The 19,995-nt window shown below is 43.5% G+C and overlaps 1 protein-coding gene across 4 annotated transcripts in view; it reads left to right on the forward strand.

Moving 5' to 3' along the window:
- LOC134359788 (ras-specific guanine nucleotide-releasing factor RalGPS1-like) overlaps nt 1-19,995 on the forward strand; it is a 756,496-nt gene that overhangs the window by 535,549 nt on the left and 200,952 nt on the right. For all 4 annotated transcript variants that reach the window (XM_063073428.1, XM_063073429.1, XM_063073430.1 and 1 more), the window contains one exon: nt 8,530-8,667. In XM_063073428.1, the coding sequence (XP_062929498.1) occupies nt 8,530-8,667 (138 nt within the window). The remainder of the gene's footprint in view (nt 1-8,529; nt 8,668-19,995) is intronic.

Genomic DNA, 19,995 nt, shown 5'->3' on the forward strand with positions numbered 1-19,995 from the left:
AAATAGTGCAAAAAATGGAAATAAAAAAGTCGTGAGGTTGTGTTCATGAGTTCAGTGTCCATTCAGAACTCAGATGGCAGAGGGGAGGAAGCTGTTTCTGAATCGATGAGTGAGTGCCTTTAGGCTTCTGTACCTCCTCCCTGATGGTAGCAATGAGAAGAGGGCATGTCCTGGGTGATGGGCGTCCTTAATAATGGACGTCACCTTTCTGAGGCACTGCTCTTTGAAGATGTCCTGGAAACTACAGTGGTTAATGCCTATGATAGAGTTGACTAATTATACAACTCTGCAGCTTACTTCGATCCTGTGCAGTAGCCTCCACCCGCACCCCCCCCCCCCGCCACGCCAGACGGTGCTGCAGCCTGTCAGAATGTTCTCCATGGTACATCTATAGAGATTTCCGTGTGCTTTTTGTGACATACCATATCTCCTGAAACTTCAAATGAAATATAACCACTGTCTTGTCTTCTTCATAACTGCATCGAAATGTTGGGGCCAGGTTAGGTCCTCTGAGATACTAGCACCCAGGAAACTGAAATTGCTCACTCTCTCCACTTCTAATCCAGAAAAAGAGGCTTCCTTGAGCTTTCAGAACAAGATCAGAGTCTTGTCCTGATCTAAAACGAGGCTTTCTTTACCCCAGGAAGAAGTAAGTGGCCTTAACTCTGAAAAGTCTGAAGACTTTGCCCTGCTGCGGGTTTCTAAGAAAGGGTGGCTCAGTAGTGTAGCGTTAGTGCAGCGCTATTGCAGCGCCAATGATCCGGGGTTCGATTCCCGACGCTGCCTGTAAGTAGTTTGTACGTTCTTCCCTTGACGATGTGGATTTCCCTGGGTGCTCCAGTGTCTTGTGGCCTTCCAAAGACGTACCTGTTAGTCGGTTAATTGGTCACATGGGTGTAGCTGGGCTGGAAGGGTCTGTTACCATACTCTATCTCCTAAAGAAATAGGTCCTCTCTATCCGGACTGGGGGCTGTTTGCCACCGAGTGTGATCTACCTATTTATTACTTCAGAATGTGATTGGAATTTAATATGTTAACGATTTTCTTTGCGAGAAAAGTCAAGGGCAGGTCATCAGTCATTTCAAAAGAAAGTGTTTCTGAAGTGTCAGCCAAGTATTTAAATCCATTTTTAATAAATAAAAAGGTTATTTTAATATTTGTTTTCATTTGCTAGGTGCTGACCGCCTGGTACAGGAGGTTCAGAACCTCTCGGTGTTTTAATACATTTATTCAGGTGAAGAAAACACTGAGGGTACTTACTGAACACGTTTACAGTGCAAAGCTGAGCTGGTTTCGCACTCAGAGCTGGTTCAATACCATCGAGGGTTTTGACAGCAGTGAAAAAGGAAACACGGCAGCAATTTGTGCTCAATCAGCTCGCATGTGATAATGAGCAAGTCATTAGTCTGAGGAAGATTTAATTGCAGTTTAATACATCTGAGGTAGCAGACCAAAACTGTGGTGTAACGTCTCAAGCAGCAGACAGGATGTCTGATGATCTTGAGTTTTGTAGCACTTGAACTCTCAACCTTCCGACTCCAGATTCCATCACTTACCAAATTTTACAGTGGCTAATGAACCTAACAAGCTCACAATATTTAATTTGTGCACTTTACTTTGTTTATTTATGCGTAATTTATCTGTAGATTTTACCCTTATATTCTTAAGTTATTGTGTGTTATGTGTACTGCTGTACTTTACAGCATCGTTTGACGGTATACATGTATATTGCTAAATGACAATAAACTTGACTTGACTTGACTGGGCTGCATGTCTTTGGCATGTTGGGGAGAACCAGAGAACCTGCAAAAAGCCGACATGTTCACAAGGACAGCGTGCAAGCACTGTGGTACTCACCAACCATTCGGCTTGCTGAATACTGAAATACTGGTGGGATGGTTTTTCTGGCTGCTGCAGAGTTTCAGGTGTGTCTGCAGCATATGGAATTGCTTCATGACTGGATTTCTGACTTGAGTACTGTCTGGGTTGTGAGCAGCTGACCTGAATGGAACCCTGCCATGACCTGAGGGCACAGAACAGAGATGAGGAGGAATTTCTTTAGCCAAAGGGCAGTGAACCTGTAGAACACTATAGCACAGAAACAGGCCCTTCGGCCCATCTAGTCCATGCCAAACTTTAATCTGCCTACTCCCATCAACTTGCACATGGGCTATAACCCTCCCATTCATGTACCTTGTAGGGTAATATAATTGGTGGAAACGTACGTAATTTACAGCCACCGACATTGAGTTAGGGTTCACTTTAAGAGACTGGCCTGACGTGATGATGTCATTACGTAAAGTACTTTTACCGTGCTTTGTGTTCATGTTTTGGAGTACAATAAAAGAGTTGTACTGTTTCTCTTGAAGATAACATGTCTCTGCTCTTCCTTATTTGCAAAAACCTGCAACTTATCCAAATTTCTCTTAAATGCTGTAATCAAACTCCCATCCATCACTTCCACTGGCTGTTCATTCCACACTCTCACCATCCTCTGAGTGAATTTCCCTCTCATGTTCCTCTTAAGCAGCGTTCCCCAACCACCGGGCCGCGGACCGGTACAAGGCCGCAAAGCATGTGCGCGAGGAAACGATATGAGTCAACTGCACCTTTCCTCATTCCCTGTCACGCACTGTTGAACTTGAACATAGGGTTGCTAACTGTCCCGTATTTGTTGGGACATCCCGTATATTGGGCTAAATTGGTTTGTCCCATACAGGACCGCCCTTGTCCCATATTTGCCCCGCTAAGGTAGAGTGTTCCTACGAAACCTTTCCTAAGCCGAAATGGCGTAAAGTGAAGAAGCAAATACCATTAATTTATATGGGAAAAATTTTTGAACGTTCCCAGACCCAAAAAATAACCTACCAAATCATACCAATTAACGCATAAAACCTAAAATAACACTAACATATAGTAAAAGCAGGAATTATATGATAAATACACAGCCTATAGAAAGTAGAAATAAAGTATGTACAGTGTAGTCCAGAAGATGAAAGCAAAACTGATTTGTGGAAAAAAATCGGCACATATGCGCATGCACATGACATATATGCGCACACAGGTGACTGTGCAAGGCTTCATGGTCATGGTAGTCTTTCCTGGGGTAAAGTTTCCCGGGAGTTGACTGCTACTTTTGTCCCTTATTTGGGAGTAAGAAAGTTGGCAACTCTAACTGTAAAAAGACATGTTGAGGTGAGTTTAACCACTCCACTCCCCCCCCCCCACCCCCCAGGGTTGGCCGGTCCGCAAGAATATTGTCAATATTAAACTGGTCCACTGTGCAAAAAAGGTTGGGGATCCCTGCTCTTAAGTATTTCACCTTTCACCCTTAACCTATAACCTCTAATTTTAGTCTCACCCAACCTCAGTGGAAAAAGACCTGCTTACACTTACCCTATCGATACCTCTTGTATACCTTCGTCAAATGTCCACTCATCCTCAGTATTTAGGGCTCCCATCATTCTTTTGTTCTTTTTTGAAGGGAGAATCTTTCACCCCCATCCCCGAATATGTTCAAGCAAGGGAAAATAAAGAGCAGTATCCCACTTGTGAGGTTCGATGTTTCAGGTGTTAAGTGCAAAGGTTTTCTGAAGGACTATTTTTGTTGGGGGCCTGACATGATTTACAGCCACTGGAATGAGCTGAAGGTATCTTAGGTTACCCTTGAAAGAGTTCAGCTCACTGTAATTGGTGGCGCACCACAAAGGCAAAACAGATGAGGTCAGAGGCAGCCGGAGAAGATGTTGAGGTCAGGTATGAGCTCAGTGGAAAAAATCAAGTTTTCAGCCATAATACTTGACAGGAAACATGTTTTTGAAGATCTGGCCAACTGCAGCATAAATGCAGCTGTTTTCCGAGATCAATCATCTTCGATAATTAAGGCTAATGCGTTCACAAAGAGATAAATTTCTGTTTATACTCTGACTGGGAATCTGTCATCACCTCTTAGTATTTCTGTCCTATTCAGCTTGGGTTTGTGCACATTTCTTCATGTCTGTGATTGGACTAGTGAGTTATTCCCAAATACCCGTTCCATCAGGAAGCTGGGATACATGAAAAGTAACACACACAAAAAGCTGGAGGGACTCAGCAGGCCAGACACATCTATGGAAAAGAGCAAACAGTCGGCATTTTGGGCCAAGACCTTTCTTTAGGACTCATGATGCTACTACCACTGCAAAGTCTCTTCTAGGGAAGCCTATCCTGAAGAAGTTTAAATTTTCCCTTCAGTCTTGATGAAGGGTCTTGGCCCTAAACATCGACTGGTTACTCTCTTCTGTCTGGCCTACTGAGTTCCTCCAGCATTTTGTGTGTGTGTTACTTTCTACATCACAAGCGTTGTGTGATGGGAAGCTCGTATCTTCTGCTAAGATAATCAACCAGTTCCCTTCTGAGTACTCTGAACTCTGCTGGATCATAACTGTATGGGCTGTGTGGGCTATATGTACTTTTTTGGACCTTGATCCCAGAGGAATGATGTTTCATTTAGCTGTATGCATGTGTATGGTTGAATGACAACAAACAAATTTGAACTTGAACTTGCCATATTATAAAAACAAGCATGCACTATTGAGTTTTTATATAGTATTTGTCAGACCATATTTGAAGCTTATCAGCCAATTCAAAGATCTGGTGATGTAGTAGTTAAGTTACTGGACAAACAGCAGAATCCAGATTTGCTAGCTCAGCTCCTGCTGTGCAGGATCCAAGTTCAATAAACCTGAAATTAAAGATCTGGTGTGATTACACCAGATTGACATAAAAAATCACTGTATCATCTTTAAAGGATGAAGTTGGCTCCCTTTACCTGTCAGAAACCATATGTAATTCCAGATCCATCAAAGAGACCTTTAACTCCCTCTAGTTTGGGACAGACAATTTAAAAAAAACTGGCATTTCCTTCATTTCCTTTAGGCAAACAATTAATAGAAAAAGTAAAACAAATTCATTTCTGCAGATATCCGACAAGCCATTCCCCATCTGTACCTTCGTCAGCCCGTGGAATGGAGTTCTTTTCCAAGATTCCTGCAACCTCCTTTTTTAATATCCTATTTGTCCAGTAGCTTATTTCCATCACTTACTGAATTTTGGCATATTTTTATATGAACCAATTCTTCACATAATTCAGAGTAAACTGTTAATTGTGATGGTCTCTGTTGTTGCGCTGTGGGAGTTTCCATACAACCTTACCTAACAATGACCTATAATAAACGCAAGAGATTCTGCAGATGATGGAAGTCTAGTGCAACACAAACAAAATGCCGGAACAACTCAGCAGATCAGGCAGTATCTGAAAATGAACAAACAGTTGATATTTATGGCCGAGACTTGTTGAGTTCTTCCAGCATTTTGTGTATGTTACTAACAGCAGTCTCCCTCTTTTGCCTGTAATTGGGTGGAAGGTTCACAGTAACAATATTGTGTAACATAACCAGTGAGTCACAATAATGGAAAGTTTAAAAAAAAAACTGCAGAAGCTGGGAATCTGAAATAAAAACAGAAAATGTTGGAGAATATTCAGCAGGTCAGGCAGCGTCTGTGGAGAAATGAACAGTACTGCTGTTTCATGTTGACACTCCTTCATCAGAAATTAGTAAGTGAGAAGATAGATTAGTTTTAAATTGCCAAGAGAGGGATGCTTGCCTAGAGTCACACATGCAAAATGCTGAAGGAACTCACTAGGTCAGGCAGCATCTATGGAGAGGAATAAACAGCCAACATTTCGGGCCAAGGTCCTTTATCAGGACTGAAAAAGAAGGGAAATCAGCCAGAATAAGAAAGTGGAAGGAGGGAAAGAGACCAAGCTAGAAGGTGGATAGGGGAGGGGGCAATGAAGTAAGAAGCTGGGAGGTGATAGGAGGAGCAGGTAAAGGGATGAAGAAAAACGAATCTAATAGGAGGGGAGAGTGGACCATGTGAGAAAGGGAAGTAGGAGGGACACCAAGAGGAAGTGATGGGCAGGTGAGGAGGTAAGAAGGGAGCCGGAGTGGGAAATGGAAGAAGAAGGAAAAGGGAAGAGGAAAATTTACCAGATGCATGCCCAGTATTGGGTGATGGAGTCTCCATTCTTTTGTTAAGGAAGCCCACCAGTTCCATACTAAGTACTCTGTACTGTCTTAATGAGCTAGACAGCCATTTCAAAGGTCTGATAATGTAATGGTTAAGATACTGGACTGACAGGAGTACCTCTGAAGGAGTGAGACCAGGATTTGCTGGGATTATTTCATTGCTTGTAGTGCTCTCTGATTGATAGGCTAATGGAGGCCTTCAGCAAGAGGGAGAGAGATTGAGGTAAGAGAAGAGGCTGTGGAGAAACAGAAAAAATAACAAACAAAAGTACATGTAAAACCTATGAAATGCAGACATTTTCCCCCCAGGATGGGTGAAAATAGAACTAGAGGTCACAGGTTTAGGCTGAAAGGTGAAATATTGAAGGGGAACTTCTTCACTCCGGAGTGGTGCGAGTATGGAACAAGCTGTTCGTGGATGTGGTGGATGCGGATTCAATTTAAATATTTAAGTTTGAATAGATACCTGGATGAGAGGGCTATGGAAGACTGAGGTCTGGGTGCAGGTAGATAGGACTAGGCAGGAAACCATGCCGATACAGTCCAGGCTCTATGACTATGAATGCTCTGAAATGGGGAGTGGTTGATGGAGATGGAAATCCCATAGGGAATGATTCTTTTAGAGTACTGAAAGGGAAGGAATTGAGAGAGGAAGATGGTGACCAATGATAGTATCTTACTGAAGGTCGTGGAACTTACGAAGAAAGATCTGTTGAATGTGATAGAAAGGATGGAAGATTCTAATCTACCAGAGAACAGGTCACATAAAACTTTGAACACTGAAGCCAGGACAAGAGCCCCATAAATAGAAATAAAAACTGAAAGTGTTGGAAATAGGCAGCCTGTGTGGGAAAAGTAAAACAGAATTAGCATGACTAATTGATGACCTTTCACCAAAGTTGAATGTTGTATCAAGAACATTTTTTGGGCTTGTTTGATCTCCAACATCTGTTTGCTTTTGCACTTCAGAAGTTAACAGATGAATTAAGTGCAGTACACACCCCCAAAAACATTTCTCTTAAACACCACTTAAACTAGACCCGGTTCAGGAAAAGAGGAGTGGGTGGACAGGGAGTGGTTGACAACGATGGAAATCACACAGAGAATGATCCCTTCAGAGTACTGAAACAGAAGGTATTGAGAGAGGAAGATATGCCCAATGTTGGAATCTTGTTGAAGATGGAGGAACTTGTGAAGAAAGATCTGTTGAATGTGCTGGAAGATCTATATGAGACACCTAATTCTGCTCCAATGTCTTATGTAGTTGGTGGTATTGATGTTTGAAGTTCTCGTCTTTGCACCTCACTTGACTTCACATTTTAAATGATTGGCTATAGATTGATAGATAGATACTTTATTGATCCCAAAGAAAAGTACAGTGTCACAGAAACATTACAAGTGCACAGATATACAAATATTAGAAGAGAAGTAAGAAAGAATACAAAATAAGTTACCTCAAACAGTCTAACAGGAGGGGATCATCAGTTCCTCAGCTATAGGTTGACTCATTATAGGACCGAATGGCCAAGGGTAAGAATGACCTATTGTAATGCTCTTTGGAGCAGCGCAATTGTCTTAGTAACATAACACTGAGAAATTCAACATTGAAAATAACAAAAATGTTATTTATTATTATTTGTGTTTTAGTATTTGTACAGTTTGTCTTTTGCATATTGATTGTTTGTGTGTTTCATTGATTCTGTCATATTACTTTGTTCTACTGTGAATGTCTGCAAGAAGATGAATCTCGGAGTTGTATCTGAAGACATGTATGTACTTTGATAATAAACTTAGATTTTGTTTTTAGATTTAGGTTAACAGTCACTTCTGACCCAATTTGCCCACAGCGCCCTATCGCACTCATTAACCTACCCATCCCAGGGCACCCAGAAGAAACTCGAGCAGTCATGGGGAGAATGTACACACTCCTTATGGACAGTGGCAGGAATTGAACCTCGGCCTCTGGCGCTGTAGTAGCAGTACGCTACCATGCCGCCTGTGTTGTCAAATTTACTTTGACTTTGACTATGAAGTGGTTGTGATTGCACCAAGACACTGTTCTAAATGAGCTCAACAGCCATCTCAAAGATCTTGGTGATGAGGTAAAGTCACTGGACAAACGGCAGAGTACGGATTCGATAGCCCAGCTCCTGCTGTGGAGGATCCTTGTTCAATAAATCTGAAATTTTCATTAATATATTGTGTTTACAGTATATGGTGACATATATGTACTTTGATAATAAATTTAATTTGAACTTTGAGAGCCATTTAGCTTTTCTATAGAAACTTGTATCACGAGCTGGATTATTGTGATATTGTCACAGTGGTAGAGACTTCTATCACAGATCCGTGGTTGCAATTAATGGGTAGCTTTGTGGGTAGAGAAAGGTGTAGTCCCAGACATCAGACATCAAGTTCTGGATACGGTCTAACCTGGAAAACATGCTTTGTATTTCAGGGATTTACCTGTTGGATTTGATCTACATTGACTCTGCATATCCAGCGTCGGACAGCATCATGGAGAATGAACAGAGGTCGAACCAGATGAACAACATTTTGAGGATCATTTCAGATTTACAAGATTCATTCAACTGTGGTGCGTATTTAACTTTTCCTTACGTGAGCTCTGATCACTGCTGTCATTACTGAGTCTCTGATCTAACAGCAAGTGCCCTCAATATCTACTGATCTCATTTGAATTAAACCAAAGAATGATATAGTGTGTAACTTTATTTAGGTCACACTGACTTCAGCTTAGTCTGAAGTTTCCAATGATGGATCTTGACTGAAGTTCCCAATGGTAGGCATTGTCTGATATACCCAATGGCAAGCCTTCACTGAAGTTCCAGTGGTGGGCTTTGACTGAAGTTCTCAATAGAAGTGTTTGACTGAATTTGCCTGTGGTGTGACCTCCAGTGAAGTTCCCAGTGATGGTTCTCCAGCCAAATAGCTGCCATATTGTGGGGTTGACATATTCTGCCTAAAAGTACACTCTCCAAGAGTCTTTTGGTTTCGAAGTACAGCCTGTTGTCCACAGACCACAGGCTGCACTTACAGTCAAAGATCAAAGTACATTTTATTATCAAAGTATGTACACTTGACACAACCTTGAGATCTGTTTCCTTACGGGCAGTACAAAATGAAGAATCCAAATAGAACCAATTAAAAACAAAAGAAGTCCATCCAAACATAGATTCATACAACATTAAACAGGTCTCTCAGCTCAAATGTCTCTTGCCACCCAAGATTGTTTTGTAAACTAGTGCTGTTTGCCTGCATTTGGCCTATACCTCAAGGCTTTCCTATCTAACAACCTTTTAAATGATGTTAAAGTACCAGCCACTTCCATTTCCTCTGGCAGCTCATTCTATATGCTGACCACCCTCTGGGTGAAAAAGTTGCCCCTCAGGTTCTTACTAAATCACTCCCACTCACCTTAAACCTAAGCCCTCTAGTTCTTCATTTCCTAACCCTGGGAAAAAGACCTTTGCCTAGTGACCTGAGCGCACGATTTTGCACATGTCCATAAGATCACCCTAGATTCTCCTATGCTTTAGTGATAAAAGTCCCCATCTGCTCAACCTCTCTATAACAGTCGTTCAAGTCCTAGCAACATCCTTGTAGATCTCCTCTGCCTTCTTTCTTAAAGCCGGGTGACCAGTTTTCCAAATGTGGTTTCACCAATGCCTTGTACAACTGCAGCAGTATATGCTGACTTTCAAGTTCAGAGATCAGATTAGATTTATTTATCACATGTACCTTGAAATATACAGTGAAAGGTGTTGTTTGCATTAATAACCAATACGTCTAAGGATGTGCTGGGGGCAGCCTGCAAGTGTCACCACACCTTCCTGTGTCAACATCACATGTCCACAATGTTCAGCACGACAGAGAACACAACAATTGACAAAGCAACATCGACAAAACAAGCCCATTTCAGACATCCCACCTCTCCTGGAAGTTCCGGGAGTCTCGCGCATATCGATAGAGGCTCCCTGATGCCCGGAAATTATATACAATATCCTGGAAATAGATTTTTTTTGAGAAAGAGAGGGAGAGGGAGAGCGAGCATCTTGATTGGTCTCTCTTCGTGCTAAGAGTGGTCCCCAACCACCAGGCCGCAAGGAAACAATATGATCTGGCGATATGAAACGATATGAGTCAGCTGCACCTTTCCTCATTCCCTCTCACGCCCACTGTTGAATTTGGACACATGCAAGGTCATTACCCACGCGTCATCCGTGTCAGGGCGGGAAGGAGATCAACTCCTCGAGCTTGCAAATGATGGCAGGCTGAAAAGTATGTTTGACATTAACATCTCTGCCAGCATTCTGGATCAAAGTCAAGGCTGAATATCCTGAGATAGCCACGGAAGCACTGAAAAGATTGCTTCCATTTCCGACGTCATATCGCTGTGAAGCGGAGTTTTCTGCAATGAATGCAATGAAAACTAAATTGCGGAATAGATTGGACACAAGGAACCCCCTTCGAGTATCGCTGTCTCCCATCACCCCTCGATGGCACCGTCTTGTTGCAGGAAAACAAGCCCAGGGCTCCCACTGATTCAGTGATATTGGTGTGTTGCAATGATTTTATATGTTCATGTGGGGAAAATATGTGCTGTGTGTTTAATATTTAAATGTTACTTAAAATGCTATGACTTATAATTGACTTATCATCTATATTCCGGTCGTGATTAACACCTCCCCCCCGCCCCCAACCGGTCGGCCAGTCCGCAAGAATGTTGTCAATATTAAACCAGTCTGCGGTGCAAAAAATGTTGGGGACCTCTGCTAAGTAGACCTATCAGTTTTCTCTGTAGGCGGGCTTTACAGTCGACCTCAAAAATAATGACAGTGTTGCTCGTTGCACTGTTTGCAACAGTGACTTTTCTATTGCCCATGGTGGGTTAAAATGTAAAAGACATGTTGAGGTGAGTTTAACAGGTGTCATTCGTTCATTAGTGTAGCTAACGTTATTTAAACTGGCTGGCTAGCTGCTAAGGAGCTACTCTATTGATGTCCTACGTGCTGAGGCCAAACTCCCTGCAGACTTGCTTAAAGTTGTAATAGAATAAACATGATAATATAAGTACATATTTTAATGTCACATTTTCTGCATATACCCAACTTGGTTTACAGATTAGATAAAATCACTAAACAAAGTATTACGTACACCCTTGGAGGTCGACTGGGGGGAGGGGGTGGGGGGAGGTGGTGCTACCTCCCCGAAATGAGATTTTGCATGGTGGGATGTCTGTCATTTCTCCCTGACATCCACCCACCCACCCACAAACCTACACAGTCCTCAAACCCCAAGGCAGGCTGGCTTCAGCCTCCAAACTCCAGTTTACTCGCAGATTCACAGATGCAGTTCCCCAGTGAACTCTTTACGATTCATAGACTTGGGCCTCAGTTTCTGGGCTTCCAATTGACCCTCGAGCTTCAACCTGGATTTCCCTTCGACCTTCTACACTCTACATTGTCCCATACAGCATTCCCATTGCTTCTGCTCCTTGTCTGCGTGTGACGTCATTTTCAGGGAGCAATATGATTTTGCTCCTTTGTCCCTCTTTTGTACGACACTGCCCAGGATCCTAAATTGTACAGTGGAAGTCCCATCTTTTCTTTCTCTCTTTCTGTCCCTCTTTCTTCTTCTCTCTCTCTTTCCCTCTCACTCTCCCTCTCACTCTCTCCCCCCCCACTCTCTCCCTCCCTCTCTCATTTTCACTCACTCTCTCTTCCTCTCTTTCTCTACCTCTCTCCCCCTCTCTCCCTCTCTCTCCCTTGCCCGCTTTCTCTCTCACCTTCACCCTCTCTTTCTCTCTTGCTCTCTCTCTTTCTCTCTCACACATCCTCTCTCTCCCTCCCTCTCTCATTCTCTCTCTCTCTTTCCCTCTCCCTCTTCCTCTCCCTCTCCTCCCCTCTCCCTCCCCCTCCCCTCTCCCCCTCCCCTCTCCCCCTCCCCCTCTCCCCCTCCCCCTCTCCCCCTCCCCTCTCCCCCTCCCCTCTCCCCTCCCCTCTCCCCCTCCCCTCTCCCTCTCCCTCCCCTTCTTCCTCCCCCTCTCCCTCCCCCACTCTCCCCCTCCCTCTCCCCCTCCCCTCTCCCCCTCCCCTCTCCCCCTCCCCTCTCCCCCTCCCCTCTCCCCCTCCCCCTCTCCCCCTCCCCTCTCCCTCTCCCTCCCCTTCTCCCTCCCCCTCCGCTTCTCCCTCCCCCTCTCCCTCCCCCACTCTCCCCCTCCCTCTCCCCCTCCCCCTCTCCCTCCCTCTCTCTCTCTCTCTCTCTCTCCCCCCCTCTCACCCTCACCCCCTGCCACCACCAAATCCTTCCACGCATGTTCCCCAGGAAAGCCAGAAATGTTCATGAATCGTTACAGACTCCACGTCAATCCTGGGTGGCCAATGAAATTATTTTCTGTCATTCTACTTTCAAGGGAATAGTGGCTAGTCTTTCTCAGCCTTCAGGCAAGTCTCTCACCCCATGGAACAGTATCATAAAACACCAACAAAATGATTGGAACCCTGTCTCCTGGAAGAGACAGCTGTTTAGCTTTGTGGTTTAGAGAATGGTTAATTTTAACTGTGCTATCCACAATATCATAAAGCTGAAGTGTCCTTCCTATGTCTGTGCAATGAAGCAATTCTTCAATTAAAGAGAGGTTTTAATCAACCACACTGATGTGTTGAAGGAACAGCTGAGCTTTGTCCTCAATGCTGTTATTTAAGGAGTAACATCATTATTTATCCAGGCAAACTAAGGCATTAACTTTGACCCTTTCAGGCATTGTTGCAGCTGTGTTGCCTCCAGTAACTCCTAATTCTAGTAAAAATAATGTTCTGAGCTTTGGTGACAGATTTTAATATCCTTACCTCAACTATTAACTCTAAACTCTTCTGGCTTCTTCCCCTTTCCTTTAAAAGTTCAAAATAAATCTATCATCAAAGTGTATATCTTTCACCATATGAGAGATTAATTTTCTTGCAGACATTCACGGGAAAATAAAGAAATACAATAGAAATTACAAGAAGTTATATATAATAAAGACTGACAAACAGTCCTGATGAAGGGTCTCGGCCCCAAATGTCGTCTACTTATTTATCTCCATAGCTGCTGTCGGACCGGCTGAGTTCCTTCAGCATTTTGTGTGTGTCGATCCTTAACTCTTTGCTGCCCATAATAAGAACACGTAGATAGGGCCTGCCTTTTGGAATCCCAAAAAAAAACGAGGCTGCAGAGATATGATATTCTCCGTTCCCCTAATTCTGAAAAGATCCCAGTGGATTGGAAGAGCAGAAATGTGGTGTCGTTATTCAAGAATAAGAGTGAGGCAGAAATTGGTAAATGGTTTATTATTGTCACAGGTACCAAGATAGAGTGAAAAGCTGTTTGCATGCCCTCCAGACAGATCACTCTATACATAAGTTCATCGAGGAAAAACCAAGTGCAGAGTTTTGTGTCACAGTTACAGAGAAAGTGCACTGCAGGTACACGGAGTGCAAGGGCCATGGCAAAGTTGATTAAGAGATGAGGAGTTCATCCTTATCTTACAAAAGCTCTTATAACCACAGGACGGAAGCTGTCCTTGAGCCTGCTAGTATGTGCTATCAAACTTATCTGCCTTCTGTCTGATGAAAGTGGAGGGGAAGAGAGACTTACTGGGTGGGAGAGGTCCTTGATTCTGTTGGTTGTTTTCCTGAGGCAACAGGAAGTGTATCCTGGATCAGTGGGAAGGAAGGCATGTTCTTTTGTGATAGACTGAGCTGTGTTTCCTTAGTAGTTTCTTACAATCCTGAGCAGAGCAGTTGCTAGACCAAACTGTGCGCAACTCAGTCGCTGGAAATGATAGACCAGTTAGACTGATACCTGTTGTTGGGAGAAGGTTGACAGCTGTACAGTACAGTAACAGGTCCCTACACTGACCATGTTCATACTGGCCTGTTTGTCTATTTATCATTTTGTCTGCATTCGGTCCTCATGATTGCCCAAAGGTTTCTTAAAGTTGTATTTGATGCCTCCACCACCTCTGACGAGTTCCAGTTATCAGCCACTCTCTGTGAAAACAAAAAACTTTTCCTCAAATTCCCTTTAAAGATCCATAATCCACTTGCTTTTGATTCCTGTAGCTGGAAAGAATTCACACTGAGTCCAGGGTTTAAGATATAAGGCATAAGGTCATAGAGTCGTAGAAGACTACAGTACAGCAACAGGCCATTTGGCCCATCTAGTCAGTGCCGAATCATTAATCTGCCTGGTCCCATCGACCTGCACCTGGGCCATAGCTCTCGATACCCCTCCCATCCATGTACTTATCCTAGTTTCTTGTTCCACCACTTCTGCTGGCAGCTTGTTCCACACTCACCACCGTCTGAATGAAGAAGTTACCCCTCATGTTCCCCTTAAATATTTCACCCTTCACCTTTATCCCATGACTGCTAGTTCCAGTCTCATTCAACCTCAGTGGAAAAAGCCTGCTTGCATTTACTCTATCTAGATCCCTCATAATTTTGTATACCTCTATCAAATCTCCCTTCTACTATTTAAGTCCTAGCCAGGTTTGTCCTCCCAAAGTGCAACACTTCACATTTGTCTGCATTAAATTCTGTCTGCCATTTTTCAGCCCATTTTTCCAGCTAGCCCAGATCAGATCCCACTTCAGGCTTTGATAGTCTTCCTTGCTGTTCACTACATCCCCAGTCTTGGTGCCATCCACAAATTTGCTGATCCAGTTTACCACATTGTCATCCTGATTGTAGATGTTAATGATGAACAACAACAGACCCAGCACTGATCCCTACATCACAGAACTGGTCAAAAGCCTCCAATGGAGAGGCAGCCATCTACAACCACTCTGTCTTCTCAATGTCTAATCTGGTTTACTACCTCATCTTGCATGCCAAGCGACTGGACCATTCTGACCAACCTCCCGTGTAGAACCTTGCCAAAGGCCTTGCTAAAGTCCATGTAGACAACATCCACTGCCTCGTCTTTATCAACTTTCATGGTAACTTCATTGACAAATTCTATAAGATTGTTTAGATGCGAGCTATGATGCTCAAAGCCATATTGACTATCCCTAATCTGTCCCTGTCTATGCAAATGCTTATATATTCAGTTCCTTAGAATACCTTCCAATAACTTGCCTACTACTGATGTCAGGCTCGCTGGCCTATAATTTCCTGGCTTATTCTTAGAGTCTTTCTTTAACAGCAGAAAGACATTAATGGTCCTCCAACCCTTCACCACTTCACCTATGGCAGTGGACATATTAACTATCTCTGCACTAGCCTCCCACAGGATCTGAGGGAACACCTTATTGGGCCCTGGGGAGTTATCCCCCATATTACCTCAAGACCAGAGCAACCTCATGCCTTCTTTTAGCACTCCTGATTTCCCTCTTAAGCATTACCTTGCGTTTCTTCTATTCCTCAAGTACTTTGTTTGCTCCGTCTGGCTTATACCTGCTATGCAGCTCCTTCTTTTTCTTAACCAGACCCTCAACTTCTCACAAAGATCAGGGTTCCCTGAACCTATTATCCTTGCATTTTATTCTGGCAGGAACATACAACCTCTGTACTTGAAAAAAAAATTAACTTTTACCAGAAAACAACCTGTCCCTATCCACACTTGCCAGATCCTGTCATCAAAGAGCATAGGAGTAGAATTAGGCCATTTGGCCCATCGAGTCTTCTCTGCCATTCCATTATGGCTGATTTATTATCCCCCTCAACCCTATTTTCCTGCCCTCTGCTTGTAACCTTTGATGCTCTTACTAATCAAGAACCTACCTATCAACTTCTGCTGTAAATATGCCCAAACAACTGAGCCTCCACAGCCATCTATAGCAATGAATTGCACTGATTCACCACTCACTGGTTAAGGAAGTTCCTCCTCATCTCTGTTATAAAGAGCTGCCCTTGCCAATTGTAGGGATGACTTACAAGGGACTGAAGAACCTGAGGGTATAGACATGAAGTAAGAGGATGTGTTGGAGCTGTTGAAAGGTATTAAGTTGGATAGGTCACCGGGACCGGATGAGATATACCCCAGGGTAGTGAGGGAGGAGTTTGCTGAGCCTCTAGCAATGATCTTTGCATCATCAACAGGGATGGGAGAAGTACCAGAAGATTGGAAGGTTGCAGATGTTGTTCCTTTGTTCAAGAAAGGGAGTAGAGATAACCCAGGAAGTTATAATCTAGTGAGTCTTACTTCAGTGGTGGGCAAGTTGTTGGAGAAGATCCTGAGGGGCAGGATTTGTGAGCATTTGGAGAGGCATAATCTGTTTAGGGATAGTCAGTATGCTTTTGCCAAGGGCAGGTCATGCCTTACGAGCCTGATTGAATTCTTTGAGGAGGTAACAAAACACATTGATGAAGGTAGAGCAGTGGATGTAGTGTATATGGATTTCAGTAAGGCATTTGATAAAGTTCCCCATGCAAGGCTCCTTTAGAAAGTAATGAGGCATGGGATCCAAGGAGACCTTGCTCTGTGGATTCAGAATTGGCTTGCCCACAGAAGGCAAAGGGTGCTTGTGGATGGTTCGTATTCTGCATGGAGGTTGGTAACCAGTGGTGTTCCGCAGAGATCTGTTCTGGAACTCCTCCGCTTTATGATTTTTATAAATGACCTGGATGAGGAAGTAGAAGGGTGGGGTAGTAAGTTTGCTGATGACACAAAAGTTGGGAATGTTATAGATAGTCTGGAGGGTTGTCAGAGGTTACAGCGGGACATCGGTAGGATGCAGAACTGGACTGAGAAGTAGCAGATGGAGTTCAACCCGGATAAGTGTGAAGTGGTTCATTTCGTTCGGTGAAAATAGAAGACAGAATATAATATTAATGATAAGACTCTTGGCAGTGTGGAGGATCAGAAGGATCTTGGGGTCCATGCCGATAGGAAACTCATAGCTGCTGTGCAGGTTGATGGTGTCGTTAAGAAGACGTATGGTGTGTTGGCCTTCGTCAATCATGGGATTGAGTTCAAGAGCCATGATGTAATGTTACATCTATATAAGACCTTGGTTAGACCTCACTTGGAGTACTGTGTTCAGTTCTGGTCACCTCACTACAGAAAAGGGTGTGGATGCTGTAGAGGGAGTGCAGAGGAGATTTATAAGGATGTTGCCTGGATTGGAGAACGTGCCTTATGAGAATAGGTTGAGTGAACTTGGCCTTTTCTCCATGGAGCGATGGAGGAAGAGAGGTGACCTGATAGAGGTGTATAAGATGATGAGAGGCATTGATCGTGTGGATAGCCAGAGGCTTATTCCCAGGGCTGAAATAGCTAACACAAGGGGGCATAGTTTTAAGATGCTTGAAAGTAGTTACAAGGGGGATGTCAGAGGTAAGTTTTTCACACAGAAAGTAGTGGGTGTGTGGGATACACTGCCAGCAACAATGGTAGAGGCAGATACAATAAAGTCTTTTAAGACACTCTTAGATATGTACATGGAGCTTAGAAAAATGGAGTGCTATGCAGTAGGGTAATTCTAGAATAGGTTACGTGGTCGGTACAACGTTGTGGGCTGAAGGGCCTGTAAGGTGCTGTAGATTTCTATGTTCTATGAGCTTGTGGCCTTTTGTCCAACACTCCCCCAGTATAGGAAACATACTTTCCAGTTCCACTATGTCTAGGCCCTTCAATATTCAGTAGGTTTCAATATGATGTCCTCTCATTCTTCTAAACTCTGGCAAGTACAGGCCCAAAGCCATACAAACTTTCTCTTTATTGCAACTAGACATTAGCAAAGGAGACACTTGATTCAGAATCAGTGGGCCAAATGGCTTAATTCTGCTTCTATATCTTTTGGTTTTATGGTTCGCTGTTGTTCAGACTCTCTTGGCTGTGGTCAAGAAAGCCTCCTCATTTCTAGTACAGTTAAATAAACACACACACACAAACACACACACACACACACACACACACACACACACACATACACACACATATACACATTGTGAATTGACTGAGGGAAACTTTTTCTTGAAACTCAGCACTTTCCCTATGAGGGAGTTTTAAAGACTTTCCTTAATCATCCATCACCAGTGAACGAAGAGTAGTCAACGTGCCTGGGGACAGCTCAGTGAACAGACACAAGCAACCTCTTGTTTTCCTTGCCTGAGGATGGGAAAGAAATATCCGGCACACTAGACTACATCTATATATTGTGAGTCTCTACAGGCTCCTGTTTCTGAGTGGTTCATGGACACAATTTCACTCTTGCTTTATTTTGCAGTATTTATTTTGGAATTTATACTAACTGATGTGTTTTCACAATACTGTTGCAACAAACTCATTTCGTGTCATGTAAGATAGTAATACTACATTTATTTATTTATTATTGGATTTTTTTTTTTTTATTATTGGAGATTTATTTATTACTAGAGATTTACTTATTGTAAGTCGCCGAGACCAGATGAGATATACCCCAGGCTACTGTGGGAGGCGAGGGAGGAGATTGCTGAGCCTCTGGCGATGATCTTTGCATCATCAATGGGGAAGGGAGAGGTTCCGGAGGATTGGAGCGTTGCAGATGTTGTTCCTTTATTCAAGAAAGGGAGTAGAGATAGCCCAGGAAATTATAGACCAGTGAGTCTTACTTCAGTGGTTGGTAAGTTGACGGAGAAGATCCTGAGAGGCAGGATTTATGAACATTTGGAGAGGTATAATATGATTAGGAATAGTCAGCAGGGCTTTGTCAAGAGCAGGTCGTGCCTTACGAGCCTGATTGAATTTTTTGAGGATGTGACTAAACACACTGATGAAGGAAGAGCAGTAAATGTAGTGTATATGGATTTCAGCAAGGCATTTGATAAGGAACCCCATGCGATGCTTATTGAGAAAGTAAGGAGGCATGGGATCCAAGGGGACATTGCTTTGTGGATCCAGAACTGGCTTGCCCGCAGAAGGCAAAGAGTGGTTGTAGACGGGGTCATATTCTGCATGGAGGTCGGTCACCAGTGGAGTGCTTCAGGGATCTGTTCTTGGACCCTTACTCTTTGTGATTTTAATAAATGACCTAGATGAGGAAGTGGAGGGATGGGTTAGTAAGTTTGCTGATGACACAAATGTTAGAAGTGTTGTGGATAGTATGGAGGGCTGTCAGAGGTTACAGTGGGACATTGATAGGATGCAAAACTGGGCTGAGAAGTGGCAGATGGAGTTCAACTCAGATAAGTGTGAAGTGGTTCATTTTGGTAGATCAAATATGATGGCAGAATATAGTATTAATGGTAAGACTCTTGGCATTGTAGAGGATCAGAGGGATCTTGGGGTCCGAGACCATAGGACGCTCAGAGTAGCTGCGCAGGTTGACGCTGCGGTTTAGAAGGCATACGGTGTATTGCCCTTCATTAATCGTGAAATTGAACTTGGGAGCCGAGAGGTAATGTTGCAGCTATATAGGACCCTGTTCAGACCCCACTTGGAGTACTGTGCTCAATTCTGGTCGCCTCACTACAGGAAGGATGTGGAAGCCATAGAAGGGGTGCAGAGGAGATTTACAAGGATGTTGCCTGGATTGGGGAGCATGCCTTATGAAAACAGGTTGAGTGAACTCGGCCTTTTCTCCTTGGAGCAACGGAGGATGAGAGGTGACCTGGTAGAGGTGTATAAGATGATGAGAGGCATTGATCATGTGGATAGTCAGAGGCTTTTTCCCAAGGCTGAAATGGTTGCCACAAGAGGGCACAGGTTTAAGGTGCTGGGGAGAAGGTACAGAGGAGATATCAGGGGTAAGTTTTTTTTACTCAGAGAGTGATGAGTGTGTGGAACGGGCTGCCGGCAATGGTGATGGAGGTGGATACGATAGGGTCTTTTAAGAGACTTTTAGATAGGTACATGGAGCTTAGAAAAATAGAGGGCTTCGGTGAAGTCTAGTAATTTCTAAGGTAGGGACATGTTTGGCACAACTTTGTGGGCCAAAGGG

This window comes from Mobula hypostoma, chromosome 21 (assembly GCF_963921235.1).
Source record: "Mobula hypostoma chromosome 21, sMobHyp1.1, whole genome shotgun sequence".
Classification (NCBI taxonomy): domain Eukaryota; kingdom Metazoa; phylum Chordata; class Chondrichthyes; order Myliobatiformes; family Myliobatidae; genus Mobula; species Mobula hypostoma.